Genomic DNA, 24,007 nt, shown 5'->3' with positions numbered 1-24,007 from the left:
TAAAGGACTTTAACATTTCTTATCAGTGAGTCTGCTGGTGATGAATTCTTTCTGCATTAGTGTATCTGAAAAGTCTTGTTTCATCCTTTTATTTCAATAAAATTTTTGGTTTGGAATAATTAGATTTGTAAAAATGTTGGAATGATAATCCAGAGATTTCCTTATACCATTCCTCATATTCTCCTTAATATAATACATCATGACCAAGTAAGATTTCCTCCAGAAATGCAAAGATGTTCCAGCATTGGACAATGTATTAATGACATAAAATGTTAACTAATTAAAGAAGAAAAATTATACCATCGTCATCTTGCTAAGTAATGAAAAGGCATTTAATTAAACATCCCTTCCTAAAAATACTAATAGTAAATAAGCAATTAAAGGATATTTCTGTAAAGGATAGAAATATGAAAAAAATAGCAAAACATCAGAATACTTCTACAGTTAAATTTAAAATCAAGACAAATTGTACCCTGTCACTGATATCAATCAACATTACTCTGGAGGCTATACAGTCAATGCAATGAAACAAAAAAATGAAGTAAGGAAGAGAGAAACTGATCGTTATTAGCAGACACAAGTATCTACCTAAAAAATCCCAAATAATCAACTGAACAATTATTTCAAAAATATGTGACACATCAATGGGACAAAATAAAAAATCCAAAAACAAACCCATTTATAGACAAGATTTTAGTTTACAATTTCAAATCGTAAATCTTTGGATAAAGGATAGATTATAGAAAAACATTGGTAGAAAGGTCTATCCACTGAGACTCAAGTTTTTCAGTATAGATGTACACTGTTTAGAGATACAAATAAATATAATAGAATTATAAAGAAAAGCATAGAAAGATAAAACAAATACAGCGGTTACCTTTAGATGAATGGAAAGGGACACAATCGGAGAGGATCACGCTAAGAAGGCTTCTAAGGTGGTAAATACAGGTGTTCAGGTTATTTTATAAAACTATGTATTTACATTTTATGCACTCTCCTTTATGTTTGACATATTTGACAATTTTAAAAATTTTAATAAAATGATCTGTATGTGCTGTTACAGAAAGATCTCTAAGAAGTATTAAGTGAAAAAGCAAAATAGTATGTGTAGCATGATTCCTTTCCTGTAAAAGTTTTTATTGATAGTATATGCATAAAGAGTTTTTCCTCTGGAAGAATACAGAAGAAATTATTACCTTTCATTAAATGCACAATAATTAAGGTATACATATTCATTTTATACCTTTCTCTGCTGTTTTGTTTTCAAATAGTTTTGAACTGTTTTTATTCTGATTTTATTCTGAACTGATTTTTAACATGCATGTAACTTTTTAACATATCTGTATGTGTATAACTATTTTATTTTTGTTAATATTAAGATGGGTTATCCAAGTGGTAGAATTGATGGATTGCTTGTTTTCTTCTTTATACTTTTACATCTTTAAAAAAAAAAAAAAAGTATTTAGTCAAAATCCTAGTTAAAAACTGGACTATGAGGAATTTAAAAAAAAATAAAAATACCCCATAGAGATTTGAAAAAAGAATCTCAATTTTGCTGGTTATTAAAAATATACAATGCTTTATCAAATTGGGAAAAATAAAGTGATAATAATCTTGGCAAAAGGACAAGGAGTGCACTGCTGTTAAGAATACAAATGAAGAAAAAAAGAAAAAAGAAAAATAGTAAAAATAAAAAAAGGAAAGAAAAAAACAAAAAGAATACAAATGAGACTATTGTGACGGCTCCGAGAGAGTATAACATATGAACTGATCTCATGGAGTCACAGATTTTTAAGTAATCAAGTACAAAGATCTAAAATCTGAACTTTTACAAGAAAATTAGAGTAAGCTAAGTGAAATGTAGAGAAACAAAACTGAAGGCAGAGAAGCAAGTTCAGAGTCTACTGCAAGAACTAAAATAGCAGATGATTAAGGAGAGAAGTGGAAATGAAAAAGGACAGATCTGTGTAGTGTCATTTAAGAGGTAAAAAATTTAAAAAAAAAAAGGTAAAAAACTAAAAGCTTGTGGTGAATGATTAGGTATGAAAGAAGAAAGTTAAAGATAATTCTGAGCTTTATAACTTGAGGCAAATGAGTAATTCTACCATCAAATGTGATCAAAGATAAAGAAGAAAGAGAAGTTGGAGGAAAAAACAGTGACTTAGTTCACTGCTTTACTGTATGTGATCTACAGAAAGGTGGAAATCTCCAATAAACAAATGGAATAGGAAACAAAAGAGAGACATTAAGATCTAGAGAGCACTGTCAAATACAGCTTTCTACAATCAACAGATGAATGGGTAAAGAAGATGTGGTATACATACAATGGAATATTAATCAGCAATTAAAAAAGAATGAAATCTTTCCATTTGCAACAACATGGATGGACCTAGAGGGTATTGTGCTGAGTGAAATAAGTCAAAGACAAATACCATATCATTTCACTCATATGTGTAATCTAAAAATAAATAAATAAATAAACAAAACAGACCCATAGATATAGATAACATTCTGATGTTTGCCAAAGGGGAGGAGGGTAGAGGGATGGGAATAAAAAAGATTTCTAAAATAAGAGAAATATTCTATAGCTGTACTGTCTAATACAGCAGACACTCGAGTCATGTGGCTTTGACCACTTGAAATGTGACTAGTGCAACAGAGGAACTCATTTTCATTTTTACTGAACTTTAATTTAAATTTAAATAGCTACAGGTAGCTAGTTACTACCACATTAGATAGAACATATCCAGCAACTTAGAGAGCATTTACATTCCATTTCTCTTACGTCCCATACATACAACAATTAAGGCTTACATTTGATGTATTCAAATAGCTAAAAATATCATCTTGGCTTAATATATTACAAAAATAAGGATCTATGATCCATCCTCAGCCAAACAGTATGATTAAGTAATTCTTAATTCCATTTGTAAATCAAAATGAAGCTGAGTAAAAACTGCATGGTCTGGCAAGCTGGCATTAAGGTTCAGTGGCAAAACAAACCAGTCTTGGATTAGAAGGCCTAGTTTGAGACCTAGAACTCCACTCTACAGAATACTGACCTCTCCCTCGCTATCGGATATCACAATGAATGCATCGTCAACTTTGCGCTTCCTCTTCACATTGACGGGACCGGTAGTTTCTGCATCTTTCTTCTCCAGGTTCTGCGCTTCAGAGGCTTCTTTGATTTTTTTCTTTCTCCGTGGCATCCTTTTGACTGAAATACAAAGACAAATAATTTACTCAAAGTATAAGTTTTTTAGATGCTATTTGTAATAAATCACATAAAAGGAAAAAACCATCTAACAGAAGTAAAGCTGGATTTCTAAATTTTTCCACTACTCATTAAAATGTATATATTTTTCTATAGAGAAAATATATTAAAAATTTATATACTTTGCTATAGAGGAAAATATATAAATCTTATCTCTTTAGTGAAATTTCGGTAGGAATAATAACTTATCCTAGTTCCTTAAACATTAACTTAGATAATTGGGGTTTTTTAATTTATTTTTTTAAAAAAGATTTTATTGGAGAAGGGGAACAGGACTTTATTGGGGAACAGTGTGTATTTCCAGGACTTTTTCCAAGTCAAGCTATTGTCCTTTCAATTTTAGCTCTGGAGGGTGCAGCTCAGCTCCAGGTCCAGTTGCTGTTGTTAGTTGCAGGGGGTGCAGCCCACCATCCCTTGCGGGAGTCGAGGAATGAGTTGAACCGGCAACCTTGTGGTTGAGAGCCCACTGACCCATGTGGGAATCGAACCGGCAGCCTTCCGCATTAGGAGCACGGAGTTCTAACCGCCTGAGCCACTGGGCCGGCCCAGATAATTGATGTATTCAAATAGCTAAAAATATCATCTTGAGTACATGTTATAATTTGTTATTATACATGTTATAATTTATCTAAATGAGTACATGTTATAATTGAGTACATGTTATAATTTATCTAAAGTGTTTTTAAATACCAATGTCTCAACCTGATAAAGGACACCTCCAAAAAACCCACAGCTAATATCATACTTAAAGATAAAAGATTGAATGCTTTCTCCTTAAGACAGGAACAATACAACAATGCCTGATTTCATCATTTCTCTGAACTTTAATTAATTTATACTGGAGATTCTAGGCAGGTCAATTATTCAAGAAGAAATACAAGACATCCAAATTGGAAAGGAAGAAGTAGAACTACTATAATTTACATGATCTTGTATTTTTTAAAAAATTTAAGAAATCTACAAAAACTATTATAACTAATGAACGAGGTCAGCAATATTGCAGGATTCAAGGTCAATATACAAAAATCACTTGTATTGCTATCCACTAGCAATAAACAATTCAAAAATGGAATTTAAAAACTTCAATTTCTAGTAACATCAAAAATAATAAAATGCTCAGGAATAAATTTAATAAAGGAAGTGCAAGATTTGCAACTGAAAACTTAAAAATAATGTTGAAAGAAATTAAAGACCTAAATAAATGCAAAGACATCCATTATTCATGAATTGGAAGACTTGATATTGTTAAGACAGCAATATTCCCCAAATTGCTCTGCAGATGCAACATAATCCCTAATAAAATCTCTTATTGAATTTATTGTGGAAATAGACAAGCTGATCCTAAAATTCACAAGGAAACACAAGGATCCAAAACAGCCAATGTGGCACTGGCACAAATATAGAGACGTAAAGATCAATGGAATAAAACAGAGTCCAGAAAACACCCACACATTTACTGTCGATTTTCAACAAGGCTGCCAAAATAATTCAATGGGGAAAGTATAGTCTTTTCAACAGATGTAGAGGGCTTCTACCTCACATATACAAAAAGTTGCAAAAATTGGATCAAAGACCTAAATGTAAGATTTAGGTAAAATTCTCAAGTCAAATACCGTCATAAATCTTTTTTTAAAAATTTTATTGGAGAATATTGGGAACAGTGTGTTTCTCCAGGGCCCATCAGCTCCAAGTCGTTCTCCTTCAACCTAGTTGTGGAGGGCGCAGCTCACCTTCAAGTCCAGTCGCTGTTTTCAATCTCTGTTTTCAATCTCTTTTTTTTTTTAATTGGGGAAGGGGAACAGGACTTTATTGGGGAACAGTGTGTGTATTTACAGGGCTTTTTCCAAATCAAGTTGTCCTTTCAATCGTAGTTGTGGAGGGCTCAGGTCAGTTCCAGGTCCAGTTGCCATTGTTAGTTGCAGGGGGTGCAGGCCACCATCCCTTGCAGGAGTCGAACCGGCAACCTTGTGGTTGAGTACACGCACTCCAACCAACTGAGCCATTTGGGAGATCAGCGGCAGCTCAGCTCAAGGTGCCGTGTTCAGTCTTAATTGCAGGGACCATCCCTTGCGGGACTCGAGGAATTGAACTGGCAACCTTGTGGTTGAGAGCCCACTGGCCCATGTGGGAATTGAACCGGCAGCCTTCGGAGTTAGGAGCATGGAGCTCTAACTGTCTGAGCCACCGGGCCGGCCCCTCGTCATAATTCTTTTGATCTTGAATAGGCAATGGTTTGTTACATAAGACATGAAAAGCATGAGTAACAAAAATAATAGATGAATTGGGCTTCATCTAAATTAAAAACCTTTATGCTTCAAACCATAATATCAAGAAAGTGAAACAAAAAAAATAGAAAAAAGTATTTGAAAATCATCTATGTAATAAAATTATGGTATCCAGAATACAAAAAAAACACTTGTAACTCAATAGTAAAAAGGCAAATAAACCAATTTAAAAATGGGTAAAGAAGCTGAATAGATATTTCTCCAGAAAAACAAAGGACTAGTAAGCACATCAAAAGATGCTCAATGTCATTAGTCATTAGGGAAACACAAAGTGCACTACGTGATGGCGATTTAAGAAAATGGAAAATAACAACTGTTGATGAAGATATGGAGAAACTGGAACCCTAGTACAATGCTGATGGGAATATTCAATGGTACAGCTGCTGTGGGGTCAAAAAAAAAACAAGGCATGAAGTAATGATATATACTACATGAATGAACTCTTAAGAACATGTTAAGTGAATGAACCAATCACAAAAGCCCAAACACTGCATGATGCCATTTACATGAAATATCTACAACAGGTAAATATGTAGAGACAGAGAGCAGATTACTATTACTAGGGGGCTGGCAGAGAGGGAAACTTGCAGTGACTGCTTAATGGCTACAGGGCTTTGCAGGGGATTATGAAAATGTTCTGGAATTAGAAAGTGGTAATACTTGCACATTCTCAATGTACAAAAAGCCACTAAATTGTACATATTAAAATGATTAAAATGTTGGGTTTGTGTTTTTTAAATATTGGGTTTTATGTTACGTGAATTTTACCTAAATGTAAAGAAAAAAAGATGATTTTATTTTATAACCAAAGCAGAGAATCACTGGCTTAGTTACTGATTTAAATAAAGTAACTTTAACTGTCTTACTTCTCAAATAGCTTTAGACAGTTGTTACACCTGTTTATCAAAAAGAATCTGTGCAATCCTGGTATTATGGGAGGACGGTAATATACCCAGATGCTTCCATTCCAGTCATTCCAAAATCATTTCCTATCACAACAGAAACATAAACACAAATTTATTTTCTATTCTTAATGCATATTTTTAAATAACTTAAGTCTTAAAGAAGTCACACCGAAAAGATCAAAAATTTAAACTAGATATAAATTTTTAATTCTGTACTGAGTAACGAGAGAACTAGAGAAATACATATATTAATAGTATATATGAAAAAGGGTTAGTGATCTAGTATATAAGTAGTACATACATACAAATTGATAACTAGACACGAACTGTCAATTTGCAAGGAAAAAAATCACATTAAATACAAATATATAGAAGCATTTAACTTATCAAGCTATCGTGAGACAAATAGGATGATATACTTTTAATTCCCAAATTAAAAGAATATTAATGGTAATTCACAATAGGAGGCAGTTCTCTAAAGACCAAACTATAATAGAAATGGGGGAAAAATCCAAACACAAACACAACACAAAACTTTGTACAAATGGTGCCATAATTCTAAATGACTAAAGTCTCAAGTTTTAACCACTCACCTTACCCCACCTTCTTAGATGTAGGTCTGCTACTGTCATAATGAAAATCACCCAAAGAAAAGAAAACAAATCTCTTTGGGAACCAAGAGAAACAGCAAAGTTACCTGAGGGAAAAGTATATGGAATCTGGCAAATTAAAGATAAACAGATTTTAGATTGATACTTAGAGAACTGCAGGCTAAGCAGTTTTGTTTTTGTGGGTTTTTTTAAAATTTTTATTGGGTAACTGTGTTTTTTCCAGGACCCATCAGCTCCAAGTCAGGTTCTTCAATCTAGCTGTGGAGGGTGCAACTCAGCTCCAAGTCCAGTGCCATTTTCAATCTAGTTGGGGGCGGGGGGCCAGGGGACACAGCCCACCATCCCATGTGGGAATCGAACCAGCAGCCCTGTTGCTAAGAGCTCGCGCTCTAACCAACTGAGCTATCCAGCCACCCAGTGGCAGCTCGTTGTCTTCAATCTACTTGTGAAGGGCACAGCCACTGGCCCATGTGGGAATCAAACTAGCAACCCTGTTGCTAAGACCTTATGCTCTAACCAACTGAGCCATCCAGCTGCCCATGTTAAACATTCTTAACCCATCAATCTACAAGCTTTAAAGGATCTATGGATAGGCCTCAAAGGAGTCACCACGCCTTGAAATTTTGTGCAAAATTGTCTTGTTTCTGTATATTCTTTGGGGGAAAATTTTATAGGCTTCATCTAATTCTCAAAGGGGCTCAAGACACAAAATAATTCAGAACTACCAACAATCTAGCTAAACCCCTTCATTTTCAGAAGCAATCCAGAGGTTTAAATGGACACAAGAAGTCTCCCAGTGTTTTTTATTTAATAAGCATATTTACCCAAGTTCTTTGACTATTTAATCTTTTTACATTTTTAAATTTTTTGTGTGTATGCTTTCTAATATACATAAGTATATTAGTACACATACATAACTTACAAATATACATATATTATGGATTGTGCTACAAAAGTTATCAGCAGGGATACAAGATTTTTGAAAGGTAAGAAAATCTTTGCGACCTTAAGTAAGTAAAGATTTTCAGGATACAAAAAGTACAAACCATGGAATTTTTTAAAATACATAAATGGACTTCACTGAAATGTAAAACTTCTGTTCTTCAAAAGACACCATTAAGAAAACAAAAAGAAAATATTTGTTGGTGAAATGAAAGGTGAGAAGCACATGGATTTGATGTCAAGGAGATCTTTGATGATTTTAACGGGAGAACAGATTCAGATTATATGACATATTATAATCTGAAAACCCACAGTTAATATCATACTTAATGGTGAAAGCTTTCCCCTTGTATCAGGTACAAGACAAGGATGTCTACTCACACCTCTTCTGTTCAACATGGTACTGGAGGTTCTAGCAAGGGTAACTAAGCAAGAAAAAGAAAAGACACCCAACTTGGAAAGGAAGAAGTAAAACTATCTCTATTCTTAGATGCAAAGATCTTTTATATAAGAAATTCTAAGGAATCCTCTAAAAACTGTTAGAAAAAACAAGTTTGGGCCGGCCCAGTGGCTCAGGTAGTTGGAGCACTGTGCTCCTACCACTGAAGGCCGCTGGTTCGATTCCCACATGGGCCCGTGAGCTGCGTTGCGGCCACTGCAGCTAAAATTGTGAACAATAGCTCTCCCTGGAGCTGGGCTGCCATGAGCAGCCGGAGGTTGGCGTGGGCTGCCGTAAGCTGCTGTGTGCTGCCATGAATGGCCGGCAGCCAGCGTGAGTGGCCAGCAGCCAGCGAGAGCTGCCGTGAGCGGCTGTGAGCGGCCGACCGACGACTGGCGAGCGACTGCTGCAGCAGGGGGAGCACAAGGCTCCTAAAACCAGCATGGGCCAGGGAGCTGTGTCCTACACAACTAGACTGAGAAAAACAACAGCTTGAACTGGAGTGGGGGCGGGCAGAGGCAGAAGAAAGAGGGTAAAAATAAAAGCAAGTTCAGTAAGGTTGCAGAATACAAAGATAAATAAAATAAAGTGTATTTCTATACTTGTAATGAACAATCTGAAAATTAAATTAAGAAAATTTCATTTACAACAGCATCACAAGGAATAAAATACTTAGGCATAAACTTAACAAAAGACATGCAAAATTTATATTCTGAAAACTATAAAATATTTTGCAAGAAATTAAAGATGATCTAAATAAGTGCAAAGATATCCAACGTTCAAGGATCAGAAGACTTAATATTAAGATATCAATACTCCTCAAATGGACATACAGATTCAATGCAATCCCTAATGAAATACTAGGTGGTTTTGTGTGGAAATTGACAAGCTGATCCTCAAGTTCACATGGAAATTCAAGGTTCCCTGAATAATACAAACAATCCTGAAAAAGAACAAAGCTGAAGGACTCACACTTCCTGATTTCAATATGTACTTAAAATGCTACAGTAATTAAGACAGTGTGGCACTGGCATAAGAATGAACATATAGATCAATGGAATAAAAATGAGAGTCCAGAAATATATGCTCACATTTACAGGCAACTGATTTTCAACAAGGGTGCCAAGACCATTCAACAGGAAAAGAAAAAGATTCAAATACTGCCATTTGGGACAACACGGATGGATCTTGAGATCATTATGCTAAGTGAAATAAGACAAAAAGTCGAAAACCATATGACTTCACTCATATGTGAGACATAAAACTGAAAGCAAAAAGGAAACAAGACAAACAAAAATTCATAGACACAGAGAATAGTTTAGTGGTTACAAAGAGTAAGGGGGGAGGGGAGATAGTAGAAGAGGGTAAAGGGGATCAACTATATGGTGATGGAAAGAGAACTGACTCTGGGTGGTGAGCACACAATGTGATATACAGAAGATGTATTACAGAAATGTACACTTGAAACCCCTGTAATTTTACTAACCATTGTCACCCTAATAAATTTAATTTAAAAAAAATAGGAAAAGAATACTCTTTTTCAACATATGGTGCTGGGGAAACTGCAGAGTCAGATGCAAAAGAATAAAATTGGACCTCTACCTCACATCATAGAAAAATTAAGTCAAAATGGATCAAAGATTCAAGTGTAAGAGCTAGAATTACACAACTCACAGAAGAAAACATCGGCATAAATCTGTATGAGTTTGAATTAAGTAATGGTGTCTTAGATATAACATCAAAAGCACAAGCAGAGAAAAGAAAAACTAGATGAACTAGACATCATCAAAAATTAAGAACTTTTGTGTTTCAAAGGGCACTATCAAGAAAGTGAAAGGAGCTTTTCGGCTTTCGGCTAAGAGAAAGCCAAGGAGCAACTTTCTTCCATCCTAGTCAGGAATCCAGTTTCATCTGACACCAGCCACCTCTACCAGGCCGCCAAAGTTCAAAGTTCAACCCCAAAGAGATCAGTCGTATACCTGAGGTGTACCTGTGGGGAAGTCAGTGCTACATCTGCTCTAGCCCCCAAGATCGGCCCCCTGCGTCTGTCTCCAAAACAGTTGGTGATGACATTGCTAAAACAACCGGTGACTGGAAGGGTCTGAGGATGACAGTGAAACTGACCATGCAGAACAGACAGGCCCAGATTGAGGTGGATCTGCCTCTGCCCTGATCATCAAAGCCCTCAAAGAACCAAAAGACAGAAAAAAGCAAAAAAACATTAAGCACAGTGGAAATATAATTTTTGATGAGATTGTCAACATTGCCCAACAGATGCAGCACTGATGTTTAGCTAGAGAACTCCCTGGAACCATTAAATAGATCTTGGGAACTGCCCAGCCTGTGGGCTTCAATGTTGATGGCTGCCACCCTCATGACATTAACCGTGGTGCAGTGGAATGCCCAGCTAGTTAAGAACTACAAAGGAAAATATTTCAATTAAAGATCATCTAACAATCAGTGAGGGGAAAAAAGTTAAAGGATAGTCCACGGAATTGGAAAAACTTTTTGCAAATCACATCTGATAACGGACTTGCACCTAAAATATATTAAAAAAATAATAATAACTCTTACAACTCAAAAATAAAAAGGCAAATAACCCAATAAAAATTAAACAAAGGATCTAAGTATACATTTCTACAAAATTTACAAATGGCGAATAAGCACATGAAAAGATACTGTATATTACTAGCCATCAAGGAAATGCAAATCAAAAGTGCAATGAGATACCACTTTACACACACCAGAACAGCTATAACCAAAATGACACATAATAATAAGTGCAGGCAGGAATGTGGAGAAATTGAACCCTCATACAGGTCTGACAACTAAGTTCTAGAACTCATCCTAGAAAAAGTGCTACATACTCGTATGCTGCTGGTTGGTGAATATGTAAAATAATGAAGCCTCTGGAAAACAGTCTAGCAGTTCCTCAAAAATGCTAAAATTAGAGTTACAACTCAGCAATTCCACTCCTAGGCAAATAGCCAAAAGAAATTAAAACTTATGTCCACACAAAAACTTGTACACAAATTTACGTAATAGCATTATTCATGAGAGCCTTAAACTGGAAACCCAAATGTCCATCAACTGATGAAGGAATAAAATGTGATATATCCATACAACAGAATATTATTTGCAACAAAAAAGAATGAATTACTAGTACATACAACAACATGGATAAAGCTTGAAAACATCATGCTAAGTGAAAGAAGCCAATACTTAAAGACCATATATTATTGTATGGTTCTATTTATGAAATATCCAGATTGGTAAATCTTTAGACGGAAAGTAGAGCAGTGATTCCTTAGGGCTCAGTGGGATTGAGTACTGATGGCTTAGGAGTGTGGAGTTTCTCTTTGGGGTGATGAAAATGTTCTAAAATTGAGTATTATGATGGTTATACAACTCTGTGAAAATACTAATTCATTGAACTGTACACTTAAATGGGTGAATTGTATGGTATATTAATTATATCTCAATAAAGCTGTTAAAAAAAAATTAACCTACGGTGACTAAGTCAGAACACTGGTTACCTGTGAAGGGAACTAACTGGGAAGGGGAACAAGGGAGCCTTCCAGGGTGCTGGAAATGTTCTAAATGTCGATTTGGGGGGTAGGTACATTAATGTACACATTAAGCAGTACAGTTAAGATTGGTTCACTTCACTACATTAAATACCTTTAAAACTGTATTAAATACAGGTTTTGTAATGTTTAATAAATGTTTGTGAATGAATGGATATTTTAATTAATCCTCATAAAAACCTAAGAAGTAAATATAATTATTATGAGGAAACATAGCTTCAGAAGTAACTTGCCCAGTCACAAAGCAGGCACTTCCACTTCTGTCTCTCGTCTCCAAAATCTGACTCCAATACCTCATGGCTTAATCTTTATACCTCTTTTAACTAGAACTGCTCCCTGATGTATGGTATACACACATAAACATTTGCTGAATTAATGGCATAAAGTATATATTAAAATTATTAAATGCTATATAAAGGCACAGAAGGACAAAATTATTATAGACTGAAGCTATATGGAGGATCATAAGACTTAAGGTGATCTTTGAATCTAATAGAACAGCATGAGTACGACTTGGAAGTGAGAATTAGCATGGAGGAAGACTGGAGGAATCATACTGCCCTGGGAAAACACCTTATATGGAATAGTTTCCATCTTAATTAATGTTTTCTATATCCTAGTTATTTAAACCAATATGCTCAAATCTGATAGTAAGGGTAGCTACACCCATACAAATATATGTATGTAATTTATTAAAGTTGTATGTAAATAAAAACCCTTCTCCCTAGCACAGAACCACCTGGAGATTCAAAGTAGGTTTTCAAAGAACCACAGCAGATAAAGGATCAATAAGAAGCATTAAGAAGAGGCGCCCCAGATACAGATTCCAAAATTCCAATGCTTTATGAGATTTAGCCAGTTTCCAAAGTATTTCTAAGAGTAAAAAAGGTCACTGCTCAGCCATTCAAACAAGCAAGCAAGCCTATAATTGAACTACTATTTAAATTGCTACTCTTCAAAATGAAGAATTCACTAAAATAACGGCTTATCTTCAATTACTTGAACTGAGACTATAGAATGAATTACCACTAAGTGTCTATAAAGGAGGAGTAGAGTCTGGATGCCAACAGCCTCTTCATAATCATGATATTTAGGAATAAAATGTCTCTCAAAGAATGCACAAGCACTAAGGTGACCCTTTGATAGTGTTCTTGAAAATCTCCAATTTGGGATATTTGTCTTTTCCTTTCAGCACATCCATCGTCTTAATCTGTCCGAAGAACAATCACTGACAAGATCATTTAAAATCTTAACATTCTACCTACCAAACCTGTCAAAATTGCTTTGAAAGCTTGGGGGCACAGCGACCTTAACAACAGGACTTTATAAATGATTGACTCTTACCCCTAAATAAGCCACTATTCAAGAAATTTGGGGACGGCTGGTTGGCTCATAACACCAAGGTCCCAGATTGGATTCCCACATGGGCCAGTGAGCTGCGCCCTCTATGACTAGATTGAAAACGACTTGAGTTGGAGCTGACGAGTCCTGGAAAAACACACATTTAAAAATTAAAAAAAAAAAAAAAAAATTTGGTACCAAGCTCTTTATCAACTGACCACATCAGCTTGATGCTTCTCTAATTTAAAAAAAAGGTAAATATATACCAGCATCTACACACACCCCTGATGTTTTATTTCCCAGCTCATATTCAGCCTCAGTTTAGGACAAATGTGTAAGTACAGAATCCAAACACTTTGAGTAATAACTAAATTATAGTTATTTATTGAGTCCTTGGACACTATTCTAGGTCCCTCACACACATTATAGAGGACGTTCCTCCAAATAACTCTATGTGGTAGGTATCATTATTTTACACTATTTTTATAAACAATTTTTATCAGTTTTCTTCTACATTGGGAAAATTATTCAAAATCAAACAGTTGGTAAGAGATTAAGCTGGTAAAAGGCTATGTTGAGAACTGAAGTCCGATGTGTCTGATTCCAAAAACACATTCTTTCGTTCAACTACAAAGCACTCCCTCCTCCCTGACAGGAAAAACTAAAAACAGAAGCATAAAACTTCCATTTTTCCTGGGTGTCACTCACTACGACATAAGACTACACACAGGAACACTGGAGTCAAGCTGCCTTGATTCAAAACCAGCTCTGGCGAAACGTGTGTCTTTGATCATCTGTAACCCGAAGAGCACGGTCCCGCACCTACTCGTGAACACTAAGTACACGTGTCTGTGTAAAAGGCTTGAAACACCGTCTGTCATCGTACAGACGGGCAACGCACCAGTTCTGCTGCAGAGGAAAGTGGAAAATGATAAGGATTTCCAAGGAAAATCTTGTTTTCTGGCAAAATAACCAGTTCATGCAAGAATCGCTCCCCGACAGAACAGTAGCCCGGAGGAGGGCGGGGCGCGAGAAGGCGGCGACGAAGCGACTGTGGCCCTAACTCCCGAGGGGCAGCCGGACGGAGCCTCCTCGCGGGGTTCTGCGGGAGGCGGACGCCTTCACGGGCAGGAGGGGAGCAGAGCCCTTCCGCGAGAGCGGGAATCACAGAGCGGGACGCGCAGGACGATGAAGGCCGCACTCCCGGGGTGAGGGGTCGCGCCCGTCACCCGAGGGCGGAAGCCCGCCGCGCCTCCCGAGGGGCCATCCCCGGCGTCTCCAAGGGCCCACCCTGCCGTCGGGGCGCGCCCACCGGCGTCCCAGGGGCCATCCCCGGCCTCTCCAAGGGCCCACCCGGCGTCCCAGGGGCCACACCTGCGTGGGGAGGCGCCCACCTGAGTCCCGAAAGGCCCGACTCAGCGTCCACAGAGCCCTATCCCCGCTTTAGAGGCGCCCCAGCGGGTGAGGAGCGGGCCGCGGGCCGCGGCCCCGTGAGGAAGGCGAGTGGGAAGAGGGCTGGCTGGCGTATGCGGAGGCGGCAGGTACTCACCAACGGGCCCGCGCCACTCCGCGGAGCCCCTCCTCCGGGGCGCTGGCGGTCGCGAGCGCCCGCGGCACGTCAGGAGCTGGGAGCCGGCGGGTAAGCGAGCGAGCGCGCGCGAAGCTGGCCGCTACCGAGAGGCGACGCGCTCTACAGGCGTGCGCAGGCGCAGGCGTCCGGGAACGGAACCAACGCGCACCGCGGGGGAAGCCACCGCCAGGACGTACCAACTGCGCCAGGCGGGGGAAGTGGATCCGATCTCCAACAGCAGCATGGACCCATCCTGCTGCTCTCGCAGAGTGCCTGTTCGCTAGCACTTTGAGGGAAACCAAACAGTAGTAGCACAAAGGCCCCCAAACATTACAGTAAACTTTTCAAAGTCTTCTCTGCCACATCAAGCCTCCTCTGGCCCTTTCTTTGCATGTATCTAGAGTTAACACTGAAATTATCTGTTCATATGAACACTTGAAAACTTTCTCTGTAAATGTTAGTCTGATCATTTCAAGGGAGAGAGGGACTCTGAGAAACGGCAACTCGTAAAAGATCTCAGATGGAGTGTAAAATGAGAACAGCTACTTTGGGAGAAATTTAAAATGTGCATTTTATCACACAGCAATTTCCTGTCTAGAAAAATACAGCAAGAAACTGCTACAGGTGTGCACAAGAAGACATATTCATGTTGAAGCCTGCTTCCTTGCAAAAAATATAAACAATGGAAATGTCCACTAAGACATGGATTAATAAAATGTGATATGTTCCTACAATAAAATATTACAACAAATAAAACTAATAAATGAGTCCTACAAGTAGCAACATTTGATAGCTCATGAGTTATTGAAATAGCAACATGCCAACAAATATGTGCAGTGAAATGATATATGTAAATTTAAAATTACATAGAATGACACAATATACTGATTATAGAAAATATATGTGTGTATAGAAAATGAACTAGATGGATAGATCAACACACACCGTGACAATGATGTGATAATAGGCAGGAGACGGTAGGGGTGGAACCCAGGATGGATGGAGATAGGGGATAAACAGAACTTCAGATAGATCTCTCATGATTTCTTTAAAATAAAAAGAAGTCCAAAAATAATCAAATGTTAACAGTTGGGTAGTGGATCTACACATTATTCTCGGTACTTTTCGTAACATTTAATTCTGGAATGCCCTTTTCCTATCCCCCCAAATCACCTACCTCCAAGTGATCCTCCAAAATCCAGCTCAGCCAATTTTTTCATCTGCCTCTTTTAACCCTAGTTCATTTCTCCTGCTTGCTTCCTCAGCTTCTGGGACGTTTGATCACCCGTGATATACTGCAACTGTTTACTGTATCCCTTCTGTAATACTGTGGGCCTTCTGAAGACATAATCCATGTAACCCTAGCAAGTAGCAAAGAGCCTGGGCAAAAGCAAACACCCAATACATGCTGATTGAATTGAATTGTGAAGTAGGGGAGATCAGAAAAAGTTTCAATGCAGGGCCAAAAAGGTCCATTTGGAGCATCCTACTTCAGACAAGAATGGTGATGCAATTGTTGCTGGCAGCCATTTTGCAATACTGAGGAGAGCCAGCCTACGGTAGGCAGCCTCCAAGATGGCCCCAAATCATCCTGCCTCCTGGCAATCACACTCTGTGTAATCTCCTCCCCTCCCTTGAAGATGGGCTACTGACTAGACTTAATGACTCACTTTTTAAAAATATAATAAGGCATAGTGATGGGATGTCATTTCCAAAACTAGGTTATAAAAAGACTGTGGCTTCCTTCCTGGGCACTCTCACCCTCTGAATGTGCTCAATATGCGGGAATCCAAATGCCATGTCCTGAGGTAATCATGTGAAAAGACCCACATGTGGGAGAGGATTCCCCCCACCCACCTACCCATGGTGACTGCTTGATCACAACCTCTTAAGAAACCGAGGTCAAAGGTACCTCCAGGTTAAGCCATGCCAAAATTCCTCACCCACTGAAACTATGTTTATGTTTTAAGCCACTAATTTTGGGGGCAATTTGTTGCATAACAACAGAGAACTAATACACAGCTTAGAAAAGAAAACAAAAACAGAAAATCAGGTGAGGACCCTGACACACACACACACACACACACACACACACACGAACACACACACACACACACACACACACACACGCTCACAAGGTCTGAGGATTAAGTTTCCGAACTCATCCAGAAAAAGTGCTACATATCTCATTGCTGAATATCACTACAATCACCTTCGAAGTACTCCCTGTAGGAAGCTATACGCCGATGCCAGCGCCTAGTCCATCCTTCAAAGCAATTTTGGAACTCTTTTTCTGGAATGGCCAGCAGAGCTATTGTCGTATTACTCTTGAGGTCCTGAATGTCATCAAAATGTCTTCCTTTCAATATTTCCTTTATCTTCCGGTGAAGAAAGAAGTCATTGGGGGCCAGATCAGGTGAGTAGGGAGGGTGTTCCAATACAGTTGTTTGTTTACTATCTAAACACTCCCTCACAGACAGTGCTGTGTGAGCTGATTCGTTGTCGTGATGCAAGAGCCATGAAGTGTTGGCGAAAAGTTCAGGTCATCTAACTTTTTCGTGCAGCCTTTTCAGCACTTCCAAATAGTAAACTTGGTTAACTCTTTGTCCAGTTGATACAAATTCATAATGAATAATCCCTCTGACATCAAAAAAGATTAGCAACATCATTGCAACGAAGTTCACAAACTTAATTGTCAGACCTCGTGTGTGTGTGTGTGTGTGTGTGTGTGTGTGTGTGTGTGTGTGTTTGTATTATATATATGTGTACATATATATAATCTGGAGACCATTCCACTTCTGGGCTTTCTATGATGTGAGATAATAAATATCCTTAATATTTATGTCACTATGAGTCATGTTTTCTGTTACTTGCAGTAGACAACATTCTAATTGATGTTACCATATTAGATGTACCATATTTTGCTGTGTATAAAGCGCTTCCATGTATAATGTGCTCCCGTATATAATGCGCACCCACATTGTTGGCCCAAACTTTCAGGGGGAAAAAAATCTTTCATTTTAATATTTTAATCAAATTTTTATTTGTTTATATTTAGGTGCTTGTTTTTTGTATTATAAAGGAATTTTAGCATTTATCTTTTAACATATTATGGTACAAGAGATTTTATGTACCAGTAACAAATTTACAATATTTACGCATCATAGAAGGCCAAGAACTCTTTGTCACTGCCAGTTCATTGTAAGTTCAACAAAACAAATTATCGTATTCCAGGGTATTATTTTGCATGTGGATATTGTTATTGATTTCTAGAGTTACACTTTTAACTCATAAGCATAAATAAAACAATTAAAAAAATTTTTACACATATGGAATTAGTACTACCCATGTATAATGCACATCCTTATTTTTCCCTCACAAATTTGGACAAAAAAGTAAGCATTATACACGGTAAATGTGGTAAATCTGAATGTCCATCAGGAAGGGAATGAAATACTACATAATATAGTATATTCATATAATAGAATAACATCATATAATTAAAAGAAATACACTAGATCTACATGTATCATCATAAATAAAACTCAAAAAATGATAATAATACTTTAAAAAGAAAATTGCAGGATGATGCAAGTTCCATGAGAATAGGATTTTATTTTGCTGCATCCCTAGTACTTAGAACAATACCTGGCACATAGTAGAGAATAATGAATGATATGTTCAGCCTGATTCCATTTGTGTGAACATGCATTCTTACACAAATAATATTGTAGTTTTAAGTTAAAAGATACATTTGAAAGTATTATCATAATAAGCAAAAAATAGAAGATAGTTTGAAAGGTAGCCAGAAGTCCAAAACTGGGATCAAAGGGAATCTTAATATAGCCATAGTGTTTTTTGGGGTTTTTTTGTTTTGTTTTGTTTTGTTTTTAGCCATAGTGTTTTGATTTTATTTTTAGAACTACTACTGTGTAACTAAAAATGAATAAATTATATATTGAGAAAGCAAATATCTTTCAGTGATTGCTGCATCCCAGTTACCTAATGTTTCACTGCTGATCTCTTTCTAAAGTTTCTCTTGCCATTTCTGAGTAGAATTTCTTGTCTTTTTTTTTTTTTTAACAGGATTTTATTGGGGAACAGTGTGTACTTCCAGGACTTTTTCCAAGTCAAGTTGTCCTTTCAGTCTTAGTTGTGGAGGGCGCAGCTCAGCTCCAGGTCCAGTTGCCGTTTTCTAGTGCAGGGGGCGAAGCCCACCATCCCTTGCGGAAGTCAAACCAACAACCTTGTGGTTGAGAAGACACGCTCCAACCAACTGAGCCATCTGGGAGCTCAGCGGCAGCTCAGCTCAAGGTGCTGTGTTCAATCTTGGTTGCAGGGGGCGGAGCCCACCATCCCTTGTGGGAGTCCAGGAGTCCAACCGGCAACCCTGTGGTTGAGAGCCCAGTGACCCATGTGGGAATCCAACCGGCAGCCTTTGGCATTAGGAGCACGGAACTGCAACTGCCTGAGCCATCGGGCTGGCCCCTCTTGTCATTTTTTAAGTGGGTCATTTATTAATAGTGGGAAGATGACTTATTTACAATTCCTCTTGTTCCATGTGGGAGCATTACAGTAAGTGTAATAATCCTACCTCCTCACTCACTCCTCCCAGAGTAAGGCTGATTATGTCTGGTAGGTTTCAGAGAAGGAAATACATATCTTCCACTCAGCCCTTTTCTCACTGTCTTCCTGATCTGCCCGCCTGCATGAAGCACACATTCTCTGCTCTTCACCACTGTAAGTTTTCCGGCACATCACACCACCCCTCACCTCTCCCATCTCCACCAAGAAAAGCCAAGACTGTTTAGATGGACCTATTTAGATGGGGCAAGTCCATCCAATACAGGGTTGAATTATAAGCAAGCTCACTTGGTTAACACACTAATCAATCTCTTACTGGGCTCCAATATTGGGCAAGAAACAGGAGTGTTATTTGTTAATCTCCTCAAACCACAATAATTAGGAAGCTGGCAGTTCTTCACTTTTTTTTATTTTTTATGTAAGGCTATATATGTCTATATGTAAAACTGTAACAAGAGAACAGTACTGCAGAATATGTGCACAGCCTCCAAGAAAATGTTCGGTGAGCTTCAGGTATGTGTGTACAGTACTTGTGTTAATCATAGAGTAATCTTTTTTTTTTTGTCTTAGCATTTATTGTAGGTTTTGGGTGCTTTTCAATCTACATTTACAAGGACTACACACCATCAGACAGTGTTCTTGATTTCATTTGAAACAAAAATTCCCTTCTCTTTTTAAAGCTTCCAAATCAGTTTAATTGAAGAGCAACTTGAGATTGCAAGCAAGCTAATTTAAAAATGTTATTATTTACAAATACTCATCTATGTGAATCTGGATGTTTTTAGATATTGTGAACAAAATAAAAGGGACATATGTCTTTAATAATACAAAAATACATATACAGTGCCGGGCCGGTGGCTCAGGCAGTTGGAGCTCCATGCTCCTAACTCCAAAGGCCGCTGGTTCGATTCCCACATGGGCCAGTGGGCTCTCAACCACAAGGTTGCCAGTTCGATTCCTCCACTCCCGCAAGGGATGGTAGGCAGCGCTCCCTGCAACTAAGATTGAACATGGCACCTTGAGCTGAGCTGCCGCTGAGCTCCCAGATGGCTCAGTTGGTTGAAGCATGTCATCTCAACCACAAGGTTGCTGGTTTGACTCCTGCAAGGGATGGTGGACTGCGCCCCATGCAACTAGCAACTAGCAACCGGACCTGGAGCTGAGCTGTGCCCTCCACCACCAAGACGTAAAGGACAACAACTTGGCTTGGAAAAAAGGCCTGGAAGTATACACTGTTCCCCAATAAAGTCCTGTTCTCCTTCCCCAATAAACTCTTTAAAAACAACAACAACCTATGAATCATGCTAAAAACAGGAACAAATGACTGAAAGCCCAATGTACAAAACAAACAATAGAAATATATCAATAAGTGTGTCAGATATTGGCAGTTATCAGAAAGGGACTTTATTATTAAAATGTTCAAGAAAATAGAAAAAAAAGAGAAATTGCATCATATATCTGGAATCTAAAAATAAGGAAAATAGCAGATGGAAATTCTAAAACTAAAAAAATGCTATATGCAAAACTAGAAATACCACAGGTGGATTTAATAATAGATTAACAGTAGGACAGAGGATTAGTGAACTAGAAGAAATGACAATAGAAAATATGCAAACAGAAGCACAGGGGAAAAAAATATGAAATATACATTGTGTAAGAGACTTATAGGACATGGTACACCGTTTAAACATATATAATAAGTAGCAGAAGTCCTAGGAGGAGAAAAGAAATTTCTTCAAATATTTTCTTCAAGAATTCAAATATTCTTCAAGAATTTTCCAAACTACAAAAGACATCAAACCACAGATTCAAGGAGGTTCTGAACCCAAATCAGGATAAACAATAAAATAAATAAATATAATAAAATATAAGGACATATCACACCCAACTGCTAAAAGCCAATGATAAACACAAAATCTTAAAAACAGTCATGTGAAAAGGATATATTATGATCAAAGGAACAAGAATAAGATTGATGAAAAAATAATAAATAAAAAATAAAAATAGGGCGGCCGGATGGCTCGGTTGGTTGGAGCACAAGCTCTGAACAACAGAGTTGCCGGTTCGATTCCCACATGGGCCAGTGAGCTGCGCCCTCCACAACGAGATTGAAGGACAATGACTTGGAGCTGATGGGTCCTGGAAAAACACACTGTTCCCCAATATTCCCCAATAAATTTTTTTAAAAGGGGGGCAGGAATGGCAACGAATAAAATAAAAAAATAAAAATAAATAAAAAGACTGATGACTAACATTGATGACTAACATTTCAACAGAAAGAGTGGAATGGAACAGATAGAAAAAATAGCATAATTTAAAAATAGCACAGAACGAAAAAATAGCACTTTAAATTGGTGAAAAAATACATCTATCAACTTAGGGCAACTTAGGGCTCTATATTTGGCAAAAACATACTTCAAAATTGAAATGGAAAATAACAAATGTTGGCAAAATGTTGGCAAGGATGTGAAGAAATTGGAAACTTCATATATTGCTGGTGGGAATGTAAAAAGGTTAGCAATCGTGGAAAACAGTACAGTGGCTCCTCAGAAAGTTAAACATAGAGTTACCATAAGATGCAGCAATTCTAATTTTAGACATATACCTGAAAGAATTGAAAGCAGGAATTCAAACAGGTATTTGAACACCAATGTTTGTAGTAGCATTTATTCACAATAGCCAGAAGGTAGAAGCCGCCCAACTGTCCATTGATGGATAAACGGATGGATAAACAAAATGTGCTATATACATACAATGGAATATTATTCAGCCTTAAGAAGGAAGGAAATTCTGATACATAAAACAACATGAATGAACCTTGAAAACATCACATTAATTGAAATAAGCCAAACACAGAAGGACAAATCTGGTATGATTCTACATATATGAAGTATCTGAAATAGTCAAATTCATACAGAAAGAAGGACTACAGAGTTGTTCAATGGGTACAGAGTTTCTAAACTTTTATTTATTTTAAGTGTGTTTTTCCAGGACCCATCAGCTCTAAGTCAAGTAGTTGTTTCAATCTAGTTGTGGAGGGTGCAGCTCACAGTGGTGCATGTGGGGATTGAACCGGCAAGCCTGGTATTATGAGCATCGTGCTCCAACCAACCGAGCTAACTGGCCACCTCCTGGGTACAGAGTTTCATTTTGGGATGATGAGAAAGTTCTGGAGATGGATAGTGGTGATGGTTGCACAACAAAGTGAATGCACTTAATGCCATTGAACTGTACACTTAAAATGGTTTAAAAAGGTAAATTTTATGGTATGCATATTTTATCAGAATAAAAAAATTAATGAAGGCAAAATAGGACATTTTCTGACAATCAAAACCTGAGCGAGTTCATCATGAGGAGACCTACACCACAAAAAAATACTAAATGAAATTCCTTAGTCTGAAGGAAGATGAGCCAGATGGTAACATGGTACTGCAGAAAGAATGAAGACCAAAAAGGAAGACTAAGTAGGTAAATATAAATGAATACTGACAGTTTAAAACCACCACAACAATAATGTCTTGTGAGATTTAAAATATATATTGAAATAAAATATATGACAAAAATAGTGCAGAAAGTGTTAAGCTTTTTTAAGGTTCTACCACTGATCAGGAAGTGGGGAAAAACTAATTTAGACTGTGATGAGTTAAGGATACATATTACAACCTCTAGAGTAACCACTAAAAGAACAATAAAATAATAAGCAAATACACAAGTAATTAAATAATAATAAAAACACAAATAAGGGCGGCTCAGTTGGTTAGAGCGCGAGCTCTGGGCAAGGGGGCTGCCGGTTCGATTCCCACATGGGCCAGCCAGCTGCGCCCTCCACAACTAGAATGAAGTCAATGACCTGCCACTCAGCTCCCAGTGGCCAGATGGCTCAGTTGATTGGAGCGCGTCCTCTCAACCACAAGGTTGCTGGTTCAACTCCCCACAAGAGATGGTGGGCTGCGCCTCCTGCAACTAACAAAGGTAACTGGACCTGGCTCCTCCACAACTAAGATTGAGGGTGCAGCTCAGTTGTGGAGGGCGCCCACCACAACTAAGATTGAGGGAAAAGTCCCGGAAGTACACACTGTTCCCCAATGAAGTCCTGTTATCCTTCCCCAATAAAATTTTTTTTAATTAAATGCTTTCAAAAAAAGCACACACACAAGTAAAAGATAAAAATGGAATAATAAAACCTCGGCAATGGAGAGGCCATGTGGTGGCCTGCAGTGGGCACCTGGTTCTTCTGCATGGTGGGTGAGGTCACCGGCAGAGGCTTGGAGCCCTTCCTGATGCAGGAGGTGTGAGCACCGCTGGAAGACACCAAGGTTGAATATATTTTAAGAAAAGTTTTATTCACCACCTGTTCTGACTTGAATATGCTGAAAAAGTTAAAATCTGCAGAAAGATTATTTTTGCTGATTAAAAAGCAGTTTCCATTTAATGTTTCTTCTGTAAGTAAAGGAGACATATTTAATGAA

The 24,007-nt window shown here is 37.8% G+C and overlaps 1 protein-coding gene and 1 pseudogene across 3 annotated transcripts in view; one reads left to right on the top strand and one right to left on the bottom strand.

Moving 5' to 3' along the window:
• UIMC1 (ubiquitin interaction motif containing 1) overlaps window positions 1–15,082 on the bottom strand; it is a 95,889-nt gene extending 80,807 nt beyond the window's left edge. For both annotated transcript variants that reach the window (XM_081036214.1, XM_081036215.1), the window contains exons 1-2: window positions 14,934–15,082; window positions 3,063–3,217 (exon numbers count right to left, since the gene is read on the bottom strand). In XM_081036214.1, the coding sequence (XP_080892340.1) occupies window positions 3,063–3,209 (147 nt within the window). In that variant the 5' untranslated portion in view covers window positions 3,210–3,217; window positions 14,934–15,082. The remainder of the gene's footprint in view (window positions 1–3,062; window positions 3,218–14,933) is intronic.
• On the top strand, window positions 10,086–10,871 carry LOC308491979 (large ribosomal subunit protein uL11-like; annotated as a pseudogene). The gene is made up of 2 exons: window positions 10,086–10,104; window positions 10,391–10,871. The product of its transcript is annotated as a large ribosomal subunit protein uL11-like (transcript).
• Window positions 15,083–24,007: the final 8,925 nt, after the last annotated feature.

This window comes from Rhinolophus hipposideros (genome assembly GCF_964194185.1).
Source record: "Rhinolophus hipposideros genome assembly, chromosome: 23".
In the NCBI taxonomy this organism is placed as follows: Eukaryota; Metazoa; Chordata; class Mammalia; order Chiroptera; family Rhinolophidae; genus Rhinolophus; species Rhinolophus hipposideros.
This window is presented reverse-complemented; position numbering and strand designations above follow the sequence as displayed.